Source organism: Misgurnus anguillicaudatus, chromosome 22, assembly GCF_027580225.2.
Source record: "Misgurnus anguillicaudatus chromosome 22, ASM2758022v2, whole genome shotgun sequence".
Lineage (NCBI taxonomy): Eukaryota > Metazoa > Chordata > Actinopteri > Cypriniformes > Cobitidae > Misgurnus > Misgurnus anguillicaudatus.
In genome coordinates, this window is record NC_073358.2 from 49,623,164 (window position 1) to 49,642,500 (window position 19,337).

Consider the following 19,337-nt stretch of genomic DNA (forward strand, 5'->3'; position numbering starts at 1 on the left):
CATCCGTTATTCTGAACGCTACAACTGGTCCAGAAACAACATTTTATTTGTGAGCGTGCACCCTGACATCGTCACATCTATTCAGGGAAAATGTACTTAGTCCTTCTTGTCCTGCGAGTGCAGTAAAAGAAAACTAGTGCAGCATGGGGAGGCTCTGTTTGAAGTCTGATCCTGGGAACCCCATCTCACAATGCCACAGAAACACAAAGCCGGCGCTGAACTCCCAGAGTTCCCACTGTATCCGTTCTCTGGAGGATAGAGAAAAGAACAGATCACATCACCTGCCCCAAATACAGCCTGCTCCCCTGAGATACCCCCACACCCTGTATCACTGCTCTCAGATAGATGGACAAAATGCACAGTGGGGAGACAGAGTTCAAATCTTCTTGGAGAGTGAGGAAAAGTGATTTTAACATGTTCTGATGATTGTTTTTTGTGAAAATTTGATTTGTCAGTTGCTAGGGCGTTGCTATGTAGTTTACTACGGTGTCTCGAATGGGTTTCAGCCCATGTGTGATTGCAAAAGTGTTTGGGGTGTTTTCTTACTGCCCCAAGTCAAGTGAGCTCACCTCAGAAGGTTGTTTTTTTAACAATTTTTATAAAAAATATTTTTTGAGGCTGACAGGGTTGTAATCGACCATTTAGGATTTTAGGGTTTATTTAGCAATAGTGACTGACATTGTCAGAATAATGGATGGTATCCTTTAAAATGGTCCTAATGTGTTCCATTTAAGTATCAATATGTACTAATTTGCACGCTTAAGGTACAAAGGTGTTTTTTATGTGTACTGCCCCAGTGACAGCTTTTGTACCTTTTTCAGACTGTGTACTTATTTATATACTCTTATTTATTGTAAACTATCACAAAAAATGTTGTTTAAGTCTGCTAGAGGAATTATAGACATTACATGAAAATTCATAACGCCCCAGCAGCAAAAAAGCTTTTTGCTTTATTTACACTAGAAACGCTGTGTGCTTTGTGTGTGCTCTTTGGTAATTTCAACCCAGCGTTGGGACAAAAGGGGACAAACTCAGCCACTCAAATAAATTAACCCAGAAAATGTGAGGGTTGCAGATGCAAAACCTTAAAGGAAAACACCACAGTTTTTCAATATTTTACTATGTTCTTACCTCAACATTTGCATAGTTCAGACTGCACAATTTTAGCCCTGATTTTGACTTGCCGACAGGTTTTGAGAAATTGCAGACAAAATCCCGAAATCAAAGGCAAATCAATGCTCGTGCTGACGAGTCGCCGACACCTGTGAGACATTTGGCATGCTAAATATCTGGACCTGTCGGCGATTCAAAATCATGCTGTGTGAAATGTGTTTCGACTGAAAATAACATCGGCGATGACCTAAAGTCAATAAGAGAGCAACATACAGGACAGCTGGAAGTTCGGGGAGGAGTCTCTCCAAACATTTCCTCCCTCATAATCTTTACTTCTTCTTCTTTCTGCTGCAAATGAGCGCACATGCAATTTGTATGGTAAGCTTCTTGCAGGTTAACATTTTTAATAATAATCCCAGTCACACGTGAGTTGTTTCCTTCGCTTCACTTCGAGTGTGGTGCGGGACAAAGTTGTCTACGATTTTTCCTACGGTAAAGTCATGCATTGTGAAACCCCATGTCGCCAATCCATCATGCAGTCTGAAACAGCAGCAACCGAACGTTATCCCAGATAGTCAAGCAGTTTGAAAAAGTCAACTAGTTTGAAAATCATGCAGTCTGAACTCGGCATTAGACAAATTAATACATCCCTATCTTTTTCCATGCATGCACTTAATTTTTGTACAGCACGTCGTGAATGTGTTAGCATTTAGCCTATAGCCCCATTTATTCCTTAGGATCCAAACAGGGATGAATTTAGAAGTCACCAAGCACTTCCATATTTTCCCTATTTAAAGACTGTTACATGAGTAGTTACACAAGTAAGTATGGTGGCACAAAATGTGGTAGAGCACTTAATTTGCAGCACTTTGAACTCGGGCGCATTAATACTGACGCAAGTTTGAGCGACAAAGAGAGTCAAAAAAGTGCTCTTCCGCCATACAATATAGTTCTCATTCTCTCTTAAAAAATGACCATGTTTTATTTTGTGCCACCATACTTACTCATAACTACTCATGTAACATTGTTTAAATAGGGAAAACATTGAAGTGTTTGGTGGCTTCTAAATTCATCACTGTTTGGATCCTAAGGAATGAATGGGGCTAGGCTAAATGCCAACACATTCAAAACGCCCTGTACAAAGGTTAAGTGCACGAATTGAAAAAAGATAGTTATGTATTAATTTGTCTAAGTTGAGGTAAGAACATAGTAAAATATTGAAAAACTGTGGTGTTTTCCTTTAAGTGTGTCTGACACGTTTTCTTGTTTTAGTTATGGCTTTTATGTTAAGTTTCAGTAATTTCACTTCACTGCCAATGAAAAAGTTATTAATCAGCAATTGAAATGCCTTATTTTCACTTTAGTTTATTATGTCACTTTATTAGTCATTTCATTGGTTTTTAACAAATTTGGCTGTCTTCTCCCTCTAAGTACATGATAGCCTTTTTGGCAAAACAATCCACTGCTTTGAACAAGACATGTAACAGTTGCAAAATCACTAAAGATGCAACTAGAAACATTGCAAATAATGAAAGTCAAAATTTAAAAATAAAGAAACTGACCAAACTGGGACACATGTCACTGCCACATTCGGGTTGTATTCAGGTCCAAGTACTCACAAGAGACCCAACTTTGAATGTGATCCATTGTCGTTTCAATATTTCTTCACTTAGAGGGCTTTGCTAAAGTCGATTAGTGGATTCTGACAACAAAGCAATATTTCTGAATAGTCTGAGGCCGAGATTAAGTGGAATTTAAGTGACACAGCAAAATCACCAGTGTAAAATGTACCTGCTGGTGGTACCACCAGGTCTAGTGGTACCTTTAACACTGGTGATTTTACTGTGATGAATACGGGCCGAGAGCATTTGGTTAATATGATTATCTGTTTTCTGACAGAGGTGGCATTTAGCCGCTTTTGCATCTCCTATGTTTATATTTAAATGGTTAAAACAACCCAGCATTTTGGGTTGGAACAGGCCTGTCAGCTAAAATAAGCAAGATAATTAGTATGCCATTAATTTGGCTGAATTCACAATAACCTGTCGGAATATAAGTAGACAGATGCAGATGTTTACTGGTCTTGCCCGCTGTTCACCTTTTTAATCACCGCTTCCATGGAAACTGGAAATCTATTCGGGAGTTACTCAGCTCCTAATAATTCAGACGTCCCTCTTTTGTCATTCCCCAAAATGCTCCTGACCTGGTCATACCCCGCTGTGTGGTTATGTGGCTCCCACAAGCTCTGTACAAAAGCGAACTCTATCAAACTGACTTCTTAACCCCACACTCACCCCACTTCACATTATTCACATACATTTTGGTGTTCAAGAGGTCATTTCCCCCACGGTTGACAACTAATTTTATTATGTTCACCTCTCTTTTATCTGTTTCTGTGCCTTTAAAAGTTTTACATTCGACTTTTTTCATTTTTGTTTTCTTTTGCTTAGGAATAATATCAGATTTCTTTCTTATTGTTCGACTGGGTGGGCCAGATTATCTGAATAGATGAGGAATTTAACTCGATATGATATGATATGACAACAAAATGTGATTTGAAGTTCTATTGGTAACACTTTACAATGAGATAAATTAAATACATTTGTAAAAGCAATATTATTGTTTGTTCAGGTTAGTTCGTTGTGCATTAACTAATGTTAACAAATACAATGTCTGGTTTTAAAAATTATTACAAACTATTATTAATAAATGCTGCAGAAGTATTGGTAATTGTTAGTTTGTTAACTATTTACATTTAAGTATTAAGCAGACGCTTTTATCTAAAGTTAATAAAAAGTTGTGAAGTGTCACCGTTCCATTTTCATCAAAGGCCATTTAAACGGATGCCCTTTCATTACTACCAATTACTAATGCTTCTTTTTTTCTACGTTTAAAGTACTTGAAAGAGCAGCTTTTCACTTTGCTGTGGTAGACGCTTTATTAAAGACAATGATATGAACAAAATAAACTCAACCAATGATATGAAAAATGGTCAATAAATGGTACCAAGATGTCACCGGAGCCATATTCTTTAAAAAGGTCCTTTTATAACATTTAGGTACCCATATGGGTTATAATAAGTGTCCCTGAATCATAAAGAACTACTTTTTTTACTTAAACATGAACTAATGCTTAAGGTGTGTACTAATCATAAACTAATGAAGAGTCATCATGAAGTACAACATGTTTTTTCGTTGTTAGTTAAAGGTGCAGTGTGTAATTTTTAGAAGGATCTCTTGACAGAAATGCAAAATAATATACAAAACATATCATCAGGGGTGTATAAAGACCTTTCATAATGAACGGTTATGTTTTTATTACCTTAGAATGAGACGTTTTTATCTACATGCGCAGAGCGTCCCCTTATGTGGAAGTCGCCATTTTGTGTCGCCATGTTTCTATAGAAGCCCTTAACGGACAAACTTTTTTACTAAGTTGTCTCCGACAATGACATATTTTTCCGGTGGCGTCTACCGTAGCTTTTCTATGCGTTTCAAAAGCGATGGGTGACCAGTGGACTGAGCTGTTTGTTGCAATTCACAACCTCACCACTAGATGCCGCTAAAATTACACACTACACCTTTAATGTATTGATTTACAATGAATTCATGAGTCATGTTGTAGTTAAATATGACTCTTCATTAGTTAATAATAGTATATCTCTTAACTCAACATTAGTTTAGTATATTTAAGTAAGATTTAATTTAGGTATTAGTTCATCATGATTCATATGGACCCTTATTATAAAGTCTTATTTCACTAGCCTATGAAGTAAAGCAAACATGCAGGATATACAATGAAACTCAAAATTCTTGGAAAAAAGTATGAGTGAGAGAGAGAGAGAGAGAGAGAGAGAGAGAGAGAGAGAGATTCTTATCTAATCACTTGGCAGATTTCACTTGAGTCTGTGGTTTCTGTGTTCCTTCTTTCATCTTGTTTACTATATAAAATTATAAAAATGAATTGAAGTGAATTTTTTAAGTAAGCCTTTTAAATTTTTCTTACACTCTTAGAATGAATGATTTAAAAACAACACGTGTTGATTCTGGAACAATATAAATGCGTTGTCCTAGAATCCACCCATCTCTGTGTTATTTTTGAAAGTAAACATTTTGTGTTACTTTTAACACAACTATACAATTTTACACATAATGTGTTAAAAGCTTAACAAACAAAGATGTGTAAATCCTTTAACACTAAAACATAATTCTAAATTTATATGTTCCTGGTCCTGAATTCTTTAGCGAAAAAAAAAATTGTAATCACAATGCACATTTGAAACAACTTTTCTTACAAATGACATCACTCTTACTCTTCAACCTCTCTCCTCCAATCACCTGTCTTCGTTCTGGCATTTAACACCCACCCATTCCAATCCTTTCCTGAGATAAAATCAATTCTCACGCTTGATGTCAACATACGGAAGTACATTTACATTAACTGTACAAAACCTGAAAGTTGAAATCGAGGTTGCTATCCCAACATGATTGGAAAACGTTTAGACAAGCCGGAAATTTGATCTTAGTACAAATTTGCTCACATTATTTATTAAACAAGAAGTTGGATCATTACAAATATTTCTTATGTGTCATCTTCCGTTTTCTGTTTTTATTTTGTGATGATACACTTTTAAAAATAAAGGTGCATATTGGATTAACCATTTCTTGGCTTTGTTGTTCAATGAAGAACCTTGTAATTCGGCTTCAAAAAAAGTTTTTTTATAGTGGATAAAGGTGGTCCCCATATAAATGGATAAAATGTAGTTTTTTATTTTAGGTTTCAAAATTAGGTTTATCTCTTATTTTTTACAACATACAAATAGTTGCTTTGTATCTTTACTGTGTTTTCCTTATTTCAATCCCATTTATCTCACTCACTTGGGTTTGTAATCCTTGTAAAGCTGCTGTGAAACAAGATTTATTATCTCCAGTACAAATAAATTGGATTGAAAATCAGTGTAGCCAATTATAGACTGTAACAAAATGCAGCATATCAACATATAGTTTTATTAGTGTTGAGCAAAGATTTATCGTGATTAAAAAACATTTACATATGTGTATATATATATTTATTTATATTTTTATATATTCTATATTCTATATATTCTAATTATATATATATATATATATATATATATATATATATATATATATATATATATATATATATATATATATATATATATATATATATATGAAGAGTTTCGTTGCAAAACGAGATAACCACCGTTTTTAATTGTTCAGAAATCTCGTTTTTTGTGCATTCCAATTAATTTCAATGCAACTGCAGTAGGTTTGTTTTGATTTAAACCTTTATAACTTAAAAAATACAGCTAAGTAGCACCATAAAACAAAATAATAACATGATAACATAATAATAAACATGTTTTGACAAAAATGTTAAAAAATGGATTTATCTCGTTTTGCAACGAAACTCTTCAATTATATATATATTAAAAAAATTATATAGAAATAAAACAATCCTCAAATGGATATACGTATGTGTATATATATATATATATATATATATATATATATATATATATATATATATATATATATATATATATATATATATATATATATATATATATATATATATATATATATATATATATATATATATATAAAACACAGCACACACTCATATATTATGCAAAAAAAACTTTCATTTTTTAAATTCAATTTTATTTATAAAGAGCTTTTCACAATTGTTGAATTGTTTCAAAGCATCTTTAAATTAATAGATGCAGGAAAAAACACAGAAAAATCATAAAACATAAACAGTAAAATACAGCGGTTAAGATTAACCATACTTGCGTTAAGCCAATGTCACCAGACTCCCCAGGGGTTGAATTTTTTTGTATGCGATTAATCACGATTTATCTTTGCCCAGCGCTATTTTTTTAAGTTACTTTAACTTTAAAATTTAAGTTAAACAATTTTAACTTGTTTTTATAAGTTATGTCAACTCATCACAGATCGAAACTTAAAATAGTAAGTTGAATGAACCAAGTTGTTTCAACTTCATGCTGCATTTTATTTTACAAATACATACAAATATTTAACTTGATATATGGGTTATCCCTTAGAAAAGGTTAATCAAATTTGGGGTTCATTGGTATTGTTTGAAAACCCCTGCTTTAGACTACAAAAGATAATAAATTGTTCTTTTGAAACGAATTTTTTTGACAATCTTTATTTTTAATTGTATTGGAGTATGCATAAATATCTGTTTACTGTTTATAAAAAAATCATTCTGTATCTCCTACAAATAGCCTATATAGATTTTACCTCAGCTGTGTTACTTTTGGCCTTGTGTACTTTCAGAAAACAAACTAACGCACATGATTCCAGTGTGTTCATTTGGAGGGAGGGGAGTGTTTCCAAAGACCCTCCCATAATAGTTGAGTTGGCAATTCCTCCTTCCCGGTGTGTGAAAGAGCTCCTCTCTTTTAAGAAGCCCCGCCCCTTTGAGACTTCCCTCTTTTTTGTTATTGGTTCTTTCTCATCTATCTCTTACACTCCCTCCACGCTTGCAGTCCTGCCTGTGCAAACTCTTCCCTTCCCTTCAAAGTACACGCTTCTCTCCGGCAAGCATAAAGGACAGCTGCCAGAGAAACACTTGAACTCTGGCTGCACAGAATCCTTTTATTGTGATGTGAGTATAAAGTTTATTATTGTTTCAAATGTGGGGGTGAGATCTTAGAGAGCATGTGAGTCCATATGTGAGTGAGAGAGAGAGAAAGAAAGAGAGGGAGATCACCAGTGTTTGGTCTGGCTGGTTTCCCGAGCACACGTGGAGCCGCAGGATGATAGCTGAAGTGTTTGGTAACTTGCTTGTTTTGATGTATGTGGGCTCAGTTTCAGAGACTTGTGTTGACCTGTGTTGAAATCTTACAAAAAAATCCTCCTGCAGTTACGTTGTTGTTGGTACAACTGTGTGCAACAGGTAGAATGACGTATTGTCTTGGGTTAAGCGAGCAAAACAATAATTATAGGTGACCATTATCTACATAATCTAAAATTTACATGTTTGATGCATTGGATTATATTGGTTTTCCTCTGATTAAAAGGACTTAAAATATTTGCATGACCGATTACAAAACTGGTAACATTTAATTATTTAAGCAATTTTATCCAAAGTGATATACAAATGAGGAACCTGAAAGGATTTTGATGACTTTGGCATTAAAGGTGGGCCTTTATTAAAGAGACTTCTGGGTGCTAGTTTGATTCAGGCTTGTAAGCAACCACCCACCATAGTAACACCCTAGCAACCACCTGGTAACGCCTGATAACTACCACTATATCTTGGCATTCTCTTCAGAAATCTGTAGCTCAATTGGTACACTAAAAAAAATTATTCATTAGTCACAATCAATTTATTTAAGCTACATTTAAACAAAAGTTTTGTTTTTGTTTTGTTTTTCTATTATTTTTTCAAAATTTTGTTTAAATGTAGGTTAAATAAATTGATTGCGACCACTTACCTTAAAAAATTAATTTAAAGTAAATTGAATGAATATTTTTTCAGTGTAAAGCATTGCAGTAGAAGCATAAAAGGTTATGAGTTCAAATCCCAGGGAACACACATAATAATAAAATGTAGCCTATGTAAAATGTAGCGTATTTTTGACTTGTTTTCAGTACAAATATCTAAAAATTCTTAAATTAAGATGCATTTTCTTGGTGAGAAAAATGACCTAAGAAAATAAATCTAGATTTAAGACAAAAAATAGCGTTGCGAAAAGATTATGTGTTGCACTGTGTATAATGATTTTGTGTATGTATAATACACATCACATTCATGAATGTATTACATGTATATACATGTAAATATATATTTTTTAGATTTTGATATATTTTATACAAAAGTAAATATATATATATATATATATATATATATATATATATATATATATATATATATATACACACAAATTAACATTTTTCTTAAATTTATACATTTATGTTTGTATTTATATATACATAAAAATGACACACAATACAAATATATTACGCAAATACAAACTTTTATTTTGTATGCGATAAATCGTGATTAATCTTTTGACAGCCCTCATAAAACACATACAATTTAAGTAAATTTGTACTTAAAACATGCGAAAAACAAATAAATCTGTGAATGTGGTAATGTTTTAAACTTTTTTCTTAAACACTTAAATAAAAAAACACAAATTAAGCACAAATTCACTTACATTTATTTTTGTATTTGTATTTTGTATTTTGATTGCTTATCAAAAAATGCATCTTGATTTAAGAATTTTTAGATATTTGTACTTAAAACAAGACAAAAAACTAAGTAAAAAAGTCATTTTTTGATGTAATGCACTGCACTGCACAAAATGATTTTCAAGAAAAAATTCTCTTAGTATTTTTGTCTTGTTTTAAGTAAAAAATATCTAAAAATTCTTAAATTAAGATGCATTTTCTTGATGAGCTAAACAACCCAAAAAATAAATCTAGTTTTTAGACCAAAAATATTAAATTAAAGTGATTTTACGCAAAACAAGCAAAAAATCTGCCAATGGGGTAAGCAAATTTTTCTCGAATTTAGTGGTCAAGAAAAATGTTCAAGATTTTTTTGCTTGTTTTTATGCACAAAATCACTTAACTAGACATATTTTCCTAAGTCGTATTGCTCATCAAGAAAAATCATCTTAATTAAATACTTTTTTTGATATTTTTACTGAAAACAAGACAAATAATTTTTTCTTGAAATATAATTTTTTGCAGATGTTTAGTTTAAAAAAAGTCTGCCAAATGCATGCATGAAATGTAAAGAATAATGTGTATTGATGAATTGTATGCTTTTTGCAGTTGTCGATTATCGGATCAGACTGATTCGGATTAAACGCATTACAAAGCGTCTGGTGAATCTCCAGACATGACGCAGAGCAACGGGGAGACGCGACTCCAGAGCAGCCGTGTGCAGCAGCTGCGGGACGGAATCAACGCGAGATCGCGGCGAGTGCGCTCGACTGTACAGAACATGAAAGCTGATGACGTCAAAGGGTGCTTCAGACGGAATGCCTTCGTCATCTTCACAATCGCTGCCGTCATTGTTGGTAAGTTGCTAGAAGACGATTTTATAAATACATATTAATTTTGTTTATTAAAATTTGGCGTACACACCAAATGCGAATTCAAAAAATGCGCGAGTAGATTATATAAAGTTAAATCAAAGAAGCGAATAGATGCAAAGTTGCGCGGGGCGATGCGAATGACACAAATTGGGCGGCGAGATTTGCGCTTCAAATGAAAATACTTTGAAAATACTACTCAAGCGAAAAATTCGCATGACACGAAGTTAAATCCCGCAAGTGATCTAGAGCAAGGAACGCGATGCTTCGCATTTGGTGTACGGAGCATTAGATATCTAATCACTAACATTTGTGAAAAGCACTATATAAATAAAATTGAATTGAATTGAAAAATTGAATTAATCAGTCGATAAGAGTGATCAATAACATTTGAAGAGTTTCGTTGCAAAATGAGATAACCCAGTTTTTTTTCAGAAATCTCGTTTTTTTAGTTGTGCATTCCAATTAATATCAATTCAACTGCAGTTGGTTTGTTTTGATTTAAACCTTCATAACTTAAAAAATACAGCTAAGTAGCACCATAAAACAAAATAATAACATGATAACATAATAATAAACATGTTTTGACGAAAAATTAAAAAAACAGAGTTATCTCGTTTTACAACGAAACTCTTCATTTTGTTTTTAATTTTCACTGCTCAAAGCTTCACATAACAAATGTTTACATAATTCACATCATTTACAAAATTAACCCAGCTCAAAAGTTACCCTTAATACTGTAAAATCTTACAGATTCTCTTGTTTGATCTGAGACATTTAACTGTCCACTGATCTTCAGAAAGCCCTGAATATCCTTTGCTTTTTTGCCAAAAAATCTCCAGCAGAGACTGCTGATGTTGAGATTCATAATTTATCACTGAAGACATTTGAGAGATTCACACAAATAGTACAACAGATGCAAACATTGGCTAAAAGTTAGGGGTATGTAAACTTATGAACAGCACAATTAGAGTGAATTGTTATTCCTTTATTTTCTGGTAAACATGTGAATATGTTAGGTAGCTTCTAAATAGCATTACATAAAAAGTAAGATGTTAAACAAAATAATAACAGTTAAGCAAATCATCCTGACTGTTCAAAAGTTTGCATACCCTTTTTATTTTGTAAATTTGGTTATTATTCTGTGATGTGAACTATATCTAAACATTTGTTATTTGAAATAGTTTGTTCAAAGCAATATTGAACAAATTTGCATGATAGGATGCAAAAGGATATTTTTTCAAAGTGTCAAAGAAATTCCATGAGCATTCCTTCAGGATTTTTAACAAAGGCTGTGTTGTTCGAGGGCACCAAGTAAATCACAGTTGGACTATTTTTCCCTTTCTTGTTCGGTATATTAAAAACATGTTACATAACAACCTAACCACCCCAACATAAACGTAAAGGGATAGTTTTCCTAAAAGTGAAAATTCTGGCATAATTTTCTTACCATTACGTTGGTGCATGAAGCTTTCTTTTGTGAAACACATGAGTGAGATAAATGAATGTGGTAACACTTTTCAATAATGTTCATTAGTTAACATTATTAATGTACTAACTAACATGAACAAACCATGAGCAATTTGGATCACACTTTATTTTACGGCATCACTGTTACAGTGTAATTATACATTTAAGTACTAAGTAATAATCATTAACAACATGTACTTACTATAGGGTTGGGATTAGGGTTTGGTTTAGGGTTAGTTGCATGTAACTATGCATAATTAACTGTTATTACTATAATAATTACATGTAGCATGTAAAATAAAGTGTTATCTACATTTGTTACAGTATTTATTAATCTGTTTGTTAATAGAAATAAAGCTTTTAATTGTTTGTTCATGTTAGTTTACAGTGCATTATAATGTTAACAAGTTTTTAATAAAGTATTAATAATTGTTGAAATTAACATAAACAAAGATTAATATATGCTGTACAAGTGCAGTTCATGTTAACTAATGTAGGTAACTAATGTTAATTAATGAACCTTTTTTTTACCAAGAAAGTTAGTAACTGACAGCTTTGGTCAATTTAATATACAAAAAAAGCAATGTTAATATCCTTGAGAATGTATCTTGTGTTAAATGAAAGCCTTTTGGGCACACGATAATAGATTTATCACTTTTGGGTGGGCTGTGTCTTTATAACTTTCTTCATAAAATCATCTTACATAATGTTATTCTGTAAAAAAATAGTATCTTCATTTCTTTAATGACTATGTAAGGTCATGTCAAAGATTGAAATCGATGATTTAAATCAAACTTTGATACTCATCATCAGATTATCCGATTTAGAATAATGATTGCCGTGATTTTACAAAGTAAGATGTAATCCTGGATCACAATTTTTTGTTGGTCCTGAATCAATGTTTTAATCAAAGAAACCCCAACTTAAACTCAAACCCTAACATGTTTACTCCTTAAATTAGTGTGAGAATTTTTTTTTAAAGCCCCTAACCTAATCCTAAACCTAAATCTAACATACCCTAATCCCAATAAAAACGTTGCCCAGGACAAACAATGGTGTTGATCCAGGATCACATCCTACTTGGTGAAATCACATTCACAATAGGAGTCACATAGGATGCCACTTTTAAAGGAACACTATTTTTTTATTATTAGTAGATCGTCTAAGGTGCGTGTGCTTTTCTGTCGCAGGTATAATTCTGGGTTTTGGACTGCGGCCGTATAAGATGTCTTATCGGGAGGTGAAGTATTTCTCTTTCCCTGGAGAACTGCTGATGAGAATGCTGCAGATGTTGGTGCTCCCTCTACTGGTCTCCAGTTTAATTACAGGTATAAGCCACTGTGGCGCCACCAGGCACTGAACACACACAGACGTGAGTGACTAAATCCAGAACCGCAGCGCTCGGAGATAAACAGAGAGGGACTGACCGAATGTAATCTGGCCAAAGGGGCGAGAGTTTGATCCCTTGTGTGTTTTAGCCTTTGTTCTGTCACTCAGGCAACTGAACCGTCCCTGAGCGACCAATGTCTTTGACGTTTTGCCCTAACATAACAGCGTTAGTTGTTTTGAAATCTTCAAGGCTGATCCATCTGTTTTGTATCTTAAGGGAGGTTAAGGTACGTAGTTGGGGTTTTAAATGACAGAGGCAAAGGGTGAAGCAGGTGGGATTTTGTGTGTGGTCAGTGTTTAGATGGTCCTTTTTAAACAGGCAAGAGGTCAAGGGTCAAAGTGGCCATATGGAGAAAGGAACAAAAGACTCTTTATAGGATCTCTCACTTTTATTTTGACTTTCTCTAACTTTCCTTTTTATGTGTGTAAAAGGCATCTACTATCTTATAAATAAAGTAAGGAGAGAACGTATGTAGGTAGGGCTTCTGGATTTATATATTGCATATAAAACGAACACAGCATAAATGTGACGCTGGACTACAAAACCAGTCTAGTACGGGTTGTAGCAAAAGCCAAAAATTCATTCAAAAGTATTGATAGACTAGGGTAGCAAAATTCTGGGAATTTTCAAGACTGGAACCTTTCCAAGGGAATTAACGGAACAAACTGGGAATTAAAAAAAATTTGCAGACTCGACTATAACAGGAAATTTAAATGTAGTTACATTACTATTTTTAATGTTTTTGAACGAAGTCTCTTATGATCATCAATCTTGCATTTATTTGATCAAATAAATCCAGGCTTGATAAGCGTAAGTACTAGGATTCTTCAAAATTTGTATTACGTTGCATGGCATGTCTGCTTATGACCAGACAAAAATGTTATTTATGTTTGTATATGATATAGTTTATATAAATTTCCCTAAATTCCCATAAAGTTTCCAATATGGAATATTTCCAAAATTCCACAGATTAAGACCCAATCCCATTTCTCTGTTTTACCCCTACCCCTTTGTTTTGCACATTCACGTGGCCCAATTGGGATAGTCCTTATTCTCACGTGAACGTGCAAAACTAAGGGGTAGGGGGAAGACAAAGGCCCTGTCCCAAATAGCACACTCCGGACTTGTGGTCCTCCTCAGAGTCCACACTTTGATGACATCATGTAGTGCAGACTTTATGAACCCTTGATGCGAGTACACGTGGGTGTACCGGAGTCGTATTTTGGGACAGACTCTAGCGTCACGCCGGAAATAGGTAGAGAAGTTGCCCGTCAGTATGAACTCCTCTCTTCTGTCGTCTGATTGGTCTGATTGCTCTTTCGCAAGGACTTCTGGGTTGGTAAAGTGCGCAAAGCCTGCTGCAGTGCGAGCTTTGCGGAAGACCGCATCAAGGGGGCAAAGGAGGCGCTAATGAGCACACTTTTCACTTTCAAGCGTAAAAATGACAGATGGGATACCCTACGGACTCGTAGACTTAGGGTGCGTCTCATTTCTCTGTCTTACCCCTTCCCCTTACCCGCTCACCTCGGTTGGTGGTGTCTCAATTCTCAGTTTGATCAAGGGCTAGGGCCAAGGCGTAGGGATACATAGCCCTTGAAACGAAGTGTGATAATGACCACACTTGAAAGAGAGGGGTAAACGTTAATGTAGGAATTTCTCAGGAGAGCGGCATCAAGATGTTTTATTGATGAACGTCGAACTGTCAAGGAGTCGCAAAAGTGAAAGTAACGTTATTTTCTGCAGTTTAATTGAGATTATATTATGACACACATGTTTTATGAGATTTATAAAATGCTTAAGCGGTTTTAATTGTAATGTTTTTGTTTTGAATCACTAGTTAAGGCGCTAGCTAGCAGCTAAGTTATGCGCTATTTGTTGAGCTCTGCTCATGCAATCGTACCACAACCTGAGACAACGGCATCTTCTTTGTTTGTCAATGCTTGTCTGTTTACGTAGCAGCCGGTTAGCGGCAAGGGAAAGTGACGCAAACGGTAATCGAGTGGTGTCTCGTTTTTTAGACGAACGATCTGTCTTACCCCTTTCCCCTTTTGGGAAGACGAAGACAAAGGGGAAGGTGTAAGACAGAGAAATGAGATTGGCCCTAAGCAAGCACGCGCAATTTAAGGCCACAAGACCGAAAGTCCACATAAAGTGCGCCATTTGGGACAGGGCCAAAATGGGATTGGGCCTAAATTCCGCTTGGAAAGTTTACGGCAATTTACCGTAAACTTTCCGTCACTTTGCAAGCCTAGTAAAGACATTATGTTGCTAATGACTTCATTTGGACAACTTCATTTGGATTTTCTCCATATTAGCTTTTATATAACGCATAGATTCCAATTTCAAAAACACACTTATGACTGGTTTTGTGGTCTAGGGTCACAAATGTGATGCCAATAATTCAGTAAAGTTTCATTTCTTATGGCTGACATCACCAAATCTTCTTCTTACCCCTCTCCTTTAACCACCTGTGATATAAAAACACTTTTTACAATCCAGTTAACCCCTCATGGGTTGCAAACATCATTTTAATTTGAACCAGGCTTTGTTTTTCTTTAAAGATAGGCTGGTTGCCTCTATCTTGTGCATGGTTTCATGGTCACAAGACTGATATCAATGCTACAGAGGAGTTTCACTCAGTTACATAAAATATAAATATACACAAACAAATACATCCATGAGCTGCTCGACATCACAGTTTGTCTTTGAGTCCCTCAAAACTGTAAAAGCCAACAAGAACAAACTTGCAACATAGTTTGCTGATAATTTGTTTAGATACTGCAAATGGATATTTAATTAAACCAAGTTAATTAGTGCTCTTTAAAACATTGTGTTCGTATGCTAGAACATGATGTTACTTACAGCCCGAGTTGCAATGCTCAAGTGTTAAGGTGTGGTACACTAACATGTCAGTTTGATGCGAGAGAGAAAGACAGAGATTTTTATGTCTGTTATGACCTGGGGGGTTTCACATGGATTATTGCTTTGCTATAGAAGCACATAATGATTGCATACCCTATTGAAAATGAGAATCACGAAAAGCAAGCCTTCACACAAATAAGTAAAACATTAGGATGCATTATAGTATTTCGAAATATGCGCATGTGATCAACAGGTTTTTTATGTGGTATGGTTCAGGTGTTTAGATGCCTAAACTTATGTTTGAGCAACTGTCTACCAAGTGTTACAACTTTTATAAATTTGACTGGAGAGAGAGAGAGGGAGAGAGAGAGCGAGAGAGAGAGAGAGAGAGAGAAAAAGAGAGAGAGAGATAGAGAGAGAGAGAGACATCATTCGTGAGGTAATTACTAGGGGAAGTCATAGTTACCATGGAGACAGGATCTAATGAGCATGGCAGAAAGAGAACATGACCTGTCCGTAAGGTTCCCAGGCCTCTGTGAGGGTAATGAGGAGCTGGAGGGGTGTAAGCTGGGGGATTTTTGGGGTTGGGGGCAGAGAAAACCACACACATGCACCGTGGCACAATAATGAAACTCATACATTGTCTGGCACAATGGCTGGTTTAGTTCTTTAGAGATAAAAGTTGAAAGGAAGTCAGGGTCAGCAAGCTTTTAGATAATATACTGTTTTACTGCAGTCTTTCTTTCTTTCTTTCTGTCTTTTTGATTACTTACTATGACCAATTTGATTTCAGAAAATCTTGTTTTCAAAGTATCAGCTATTTTTGTTCATTTTCTATTAATAGAAATGATAAGTAAGTAAGTACAATAAATAAATAAATACAATAAATAAATACATAAAATACAATAAATAATAAATGTCAGTACATTTCCAATATAGGTCGGAACATTCAAAATTGTTTAAAGAGGATATAATATAATACAAATTAAAAAATATAAACTGAGTAGGAATAAGAATACATCATTAAGTTTGTTGAGGGACTACGTTGTTGTAATTTGAAGCAATTAAACTATAAGCAACTATAAAACTTTTTAAGCAATACTCCATAATTTATTCAGGTATTTCATGACTGAAAATAGTAATAATCTAGAACAAGTGCGTTCAAAATTTGATGTTTTTTTATGTTTAGTATACTGTTCCTTGCACAACATTTACATTTATTTATTTAGCAGACACTTTTATCCAAAGCAACTTAAAAATCAGAGAGCATGTAACATTTTATCAGTATGAGTGTGGTTTATAAAGCCATGTTTACAAGTAGAAGTTGAAAGATGAACAACATAGCAGGTAACAGAGTCAGAATGTGGAAAAGTTCCCTTGTGAAAATTAACCAGATAGTTTTTCGTAGTATCCATGTTTTTGGTGTATAGACAGTTTCATCGGACGCAAGTGCGGTGAAGCAATTACGCGTCTGGTCGGAACTTTACTTCTGGTTTCTGTTTGTTTAATGGTCTGACTAGTTGCTAAACTTATCTCTTGAACAAATACCTCGTAGAAAATAACAAATGTTTTGGTTTCTTAGGTAAACTACGTGTTGTTTATTTTGCTTGTAATATAAATAAACTACTTTAAAATTACTTTGTTGTTATTTATTCTTAGCGGAGTATACCGGAAGTTACGTGTTTCCACGAAAGCCGCTTGTTTATGTTGTTAGGGCTGTCACGATTATGACATTTGGCTGACGGTTAATTGTCTAATAAATTGTGACGATCATGACGATTAATTGCATGTTTAGGGCTTTGATGATTAATTGTCCTTTTTATTGCTTTGACATTTAGGTCTCATATTTTTTTGTTTGTTCATTAAATAATTTTAACACATGATCCTACTAAGGTCATATTAGTACTGGACCACATGTCTGTTGTGGCTGCAAAAAAATAAATTCCTTATGCTACGTTCAGATCAGCTCCGGTAGAAGCGTCAAGCAAGAGTGATTTCAATGTTAAGTCAACGTAAAGACGCATTGAGGCGTGTGTGGTCTCGCGGTGCGAATGAGTCATTTAGCGCGGCTACTAGACGCGGCTTTCATGCGTGAATGAAGCGAGTAAACTCAAAATGTTCAAGAGGCAAACTAGATGCGAATTTGACGCCTCAAACGCGGCTGGTGTGAACCCACGGTTACAGATTCTTAAGAATAGCATCCTTCACTTCCCTAAACTTGGAATTGCTGTTTTGGAAAAATATGTTTTACCTTGCAGTTCATACTGCTTATCAAAGCTTTTTTTTGCTTTTTTTCCCACTGTATTGATGGATTTGCAATGTATCGCATTACACTGTCATTTAAGGAGCGCCATCTGATACTTTCTTGTTTATACATGCGCTGCAGCTCCCCCTTGTGTTTTTTTAAGAAATGTGCAATCATTGCGGTGATCTGAAATCATCGCGATGAAGTCAAACAATCGCGATGAGACGATTATTTAATCATTGTGATATTAACATTGCCATAATCATGGTTTTACTACAACAACTATTTTGTGGTAGCCATGTTTTTGGGGTTTTAACTGTAGTAAAATCATGGTATTATTCGTAAGGGTTAACAGTTAGTCAGATGAAAGCGGAAAAGGTGTGATAGCACTTCAGTATGTACTGTACTTAAACACTATAAAAAGTAAAAGGTGGATCAACTTAAAAGAAATTACTTTAATTGGTAACGCCTAAAAATGTTTTATGTTTTAAGTACAATGTGAAATGAACTTATGATGGAGTCTAACATCACCTGTGTGCAGGTATGGCCGCTCTGGACAGCCGAGCATCAGGGAAGATGGGAATGCGAGCTGTAATATACTACACCACCACCACCGTCATCGCCGTCTTCATCGGGATCGTCATGGTTCTTATCATTCATCCTGGGAAAGGAACCAAAGATGAATTCACCAAACATGATAAAATAGAACAAGTTAGTCCTGCAGACGCCTTCCTGGATCTCATCAGGTATGACAAAATCAATTTTAAATTTACAGCTTTATTACATCCGTGTCTTTATTTTTATTTAACCTTTCTTTTGTTTTTACAGAAATATGTTTCCTCCCAATTTAGTGCAAGCTTGTACACAACAGGTAAGGGCTTCATTGATAGCTTATTTCTAACTCTATTGTCCATGTTTGCTTGTTTGCTAACCCTATAGTGTGTAATTAGGTTGCAACTAGCTAGCAAGGCCAAGAACGCCAAAGCAAATATAATCCAATGCACTGAAAATGACTTAGTGAAACCATGTAGTAATAGCAATAGCAAAAAATCTAGTGTCACCAAAAGATAGTAAACTAAGTCAAATATAATCATTAACCAAATCTATTCTCTCCCTCAGTTTAAGACCCAGTATGCCAAGCGGGTGGTCACGGT

At 34.6% G+C, this 19,337-nt stretch overlaps 2 protein-coding genes across 2 annotated transcripts in view; one reads left to right on the forward strand and one right to left on the reverse strand.

The window, feature by feature from the left end:
- The window catches only part of lmbrd2a (LMBR1 domain containing 2a), a 36,804-nt gene extending 17,961 nt beyond the window's left edge, over positions 1-18,843 (reverse strand). Inside the window, exon 1 of the mRNA XM_073860457.1 lies at positions 18,715-18,843. The gene's annotated coding sequence lies outside the window, so the exon portion shown is untranslated. The remainder of the gene's footprint in view (positions 1-18,714) is intronic.
- The window catches only part of slc1a3a (solute carrier family 1 member 3a), a 20,681-nt gene continuing 8,960 nt past the window's right edge, over positions 7,617-19,337 (forward strand). The window contains exons 1-6 of the mRNA XM_055198357.2: positions 7,617-7,773; positions 9,954-10,201; positions 12,877-13,014; positions 18,725-18,929; positions 19,012-19,054; positions 19,303-19,337. The exon at positions 19,303-19,337 is cut by the window's right edge and continues 237 nt beyond it. Of these exons, the coding sequence (XP_055054332.1) occupies positions 10,021-10,201; positions 12,877-13,014; positions 18,725-18,929; positions 19,012-19,054; positions 19,303-19,337 (602 nt within the window). The 5' untranslated portion in view covers positions 7,617-7,773; positions 9,954-10,020. The remainder of the gene's footprint in view (positions 7,774-9,953; positions 10,202-12,876; positions 13,015-18,724; positions 18,930-19,011; positions 19,055-19,302) is intronic.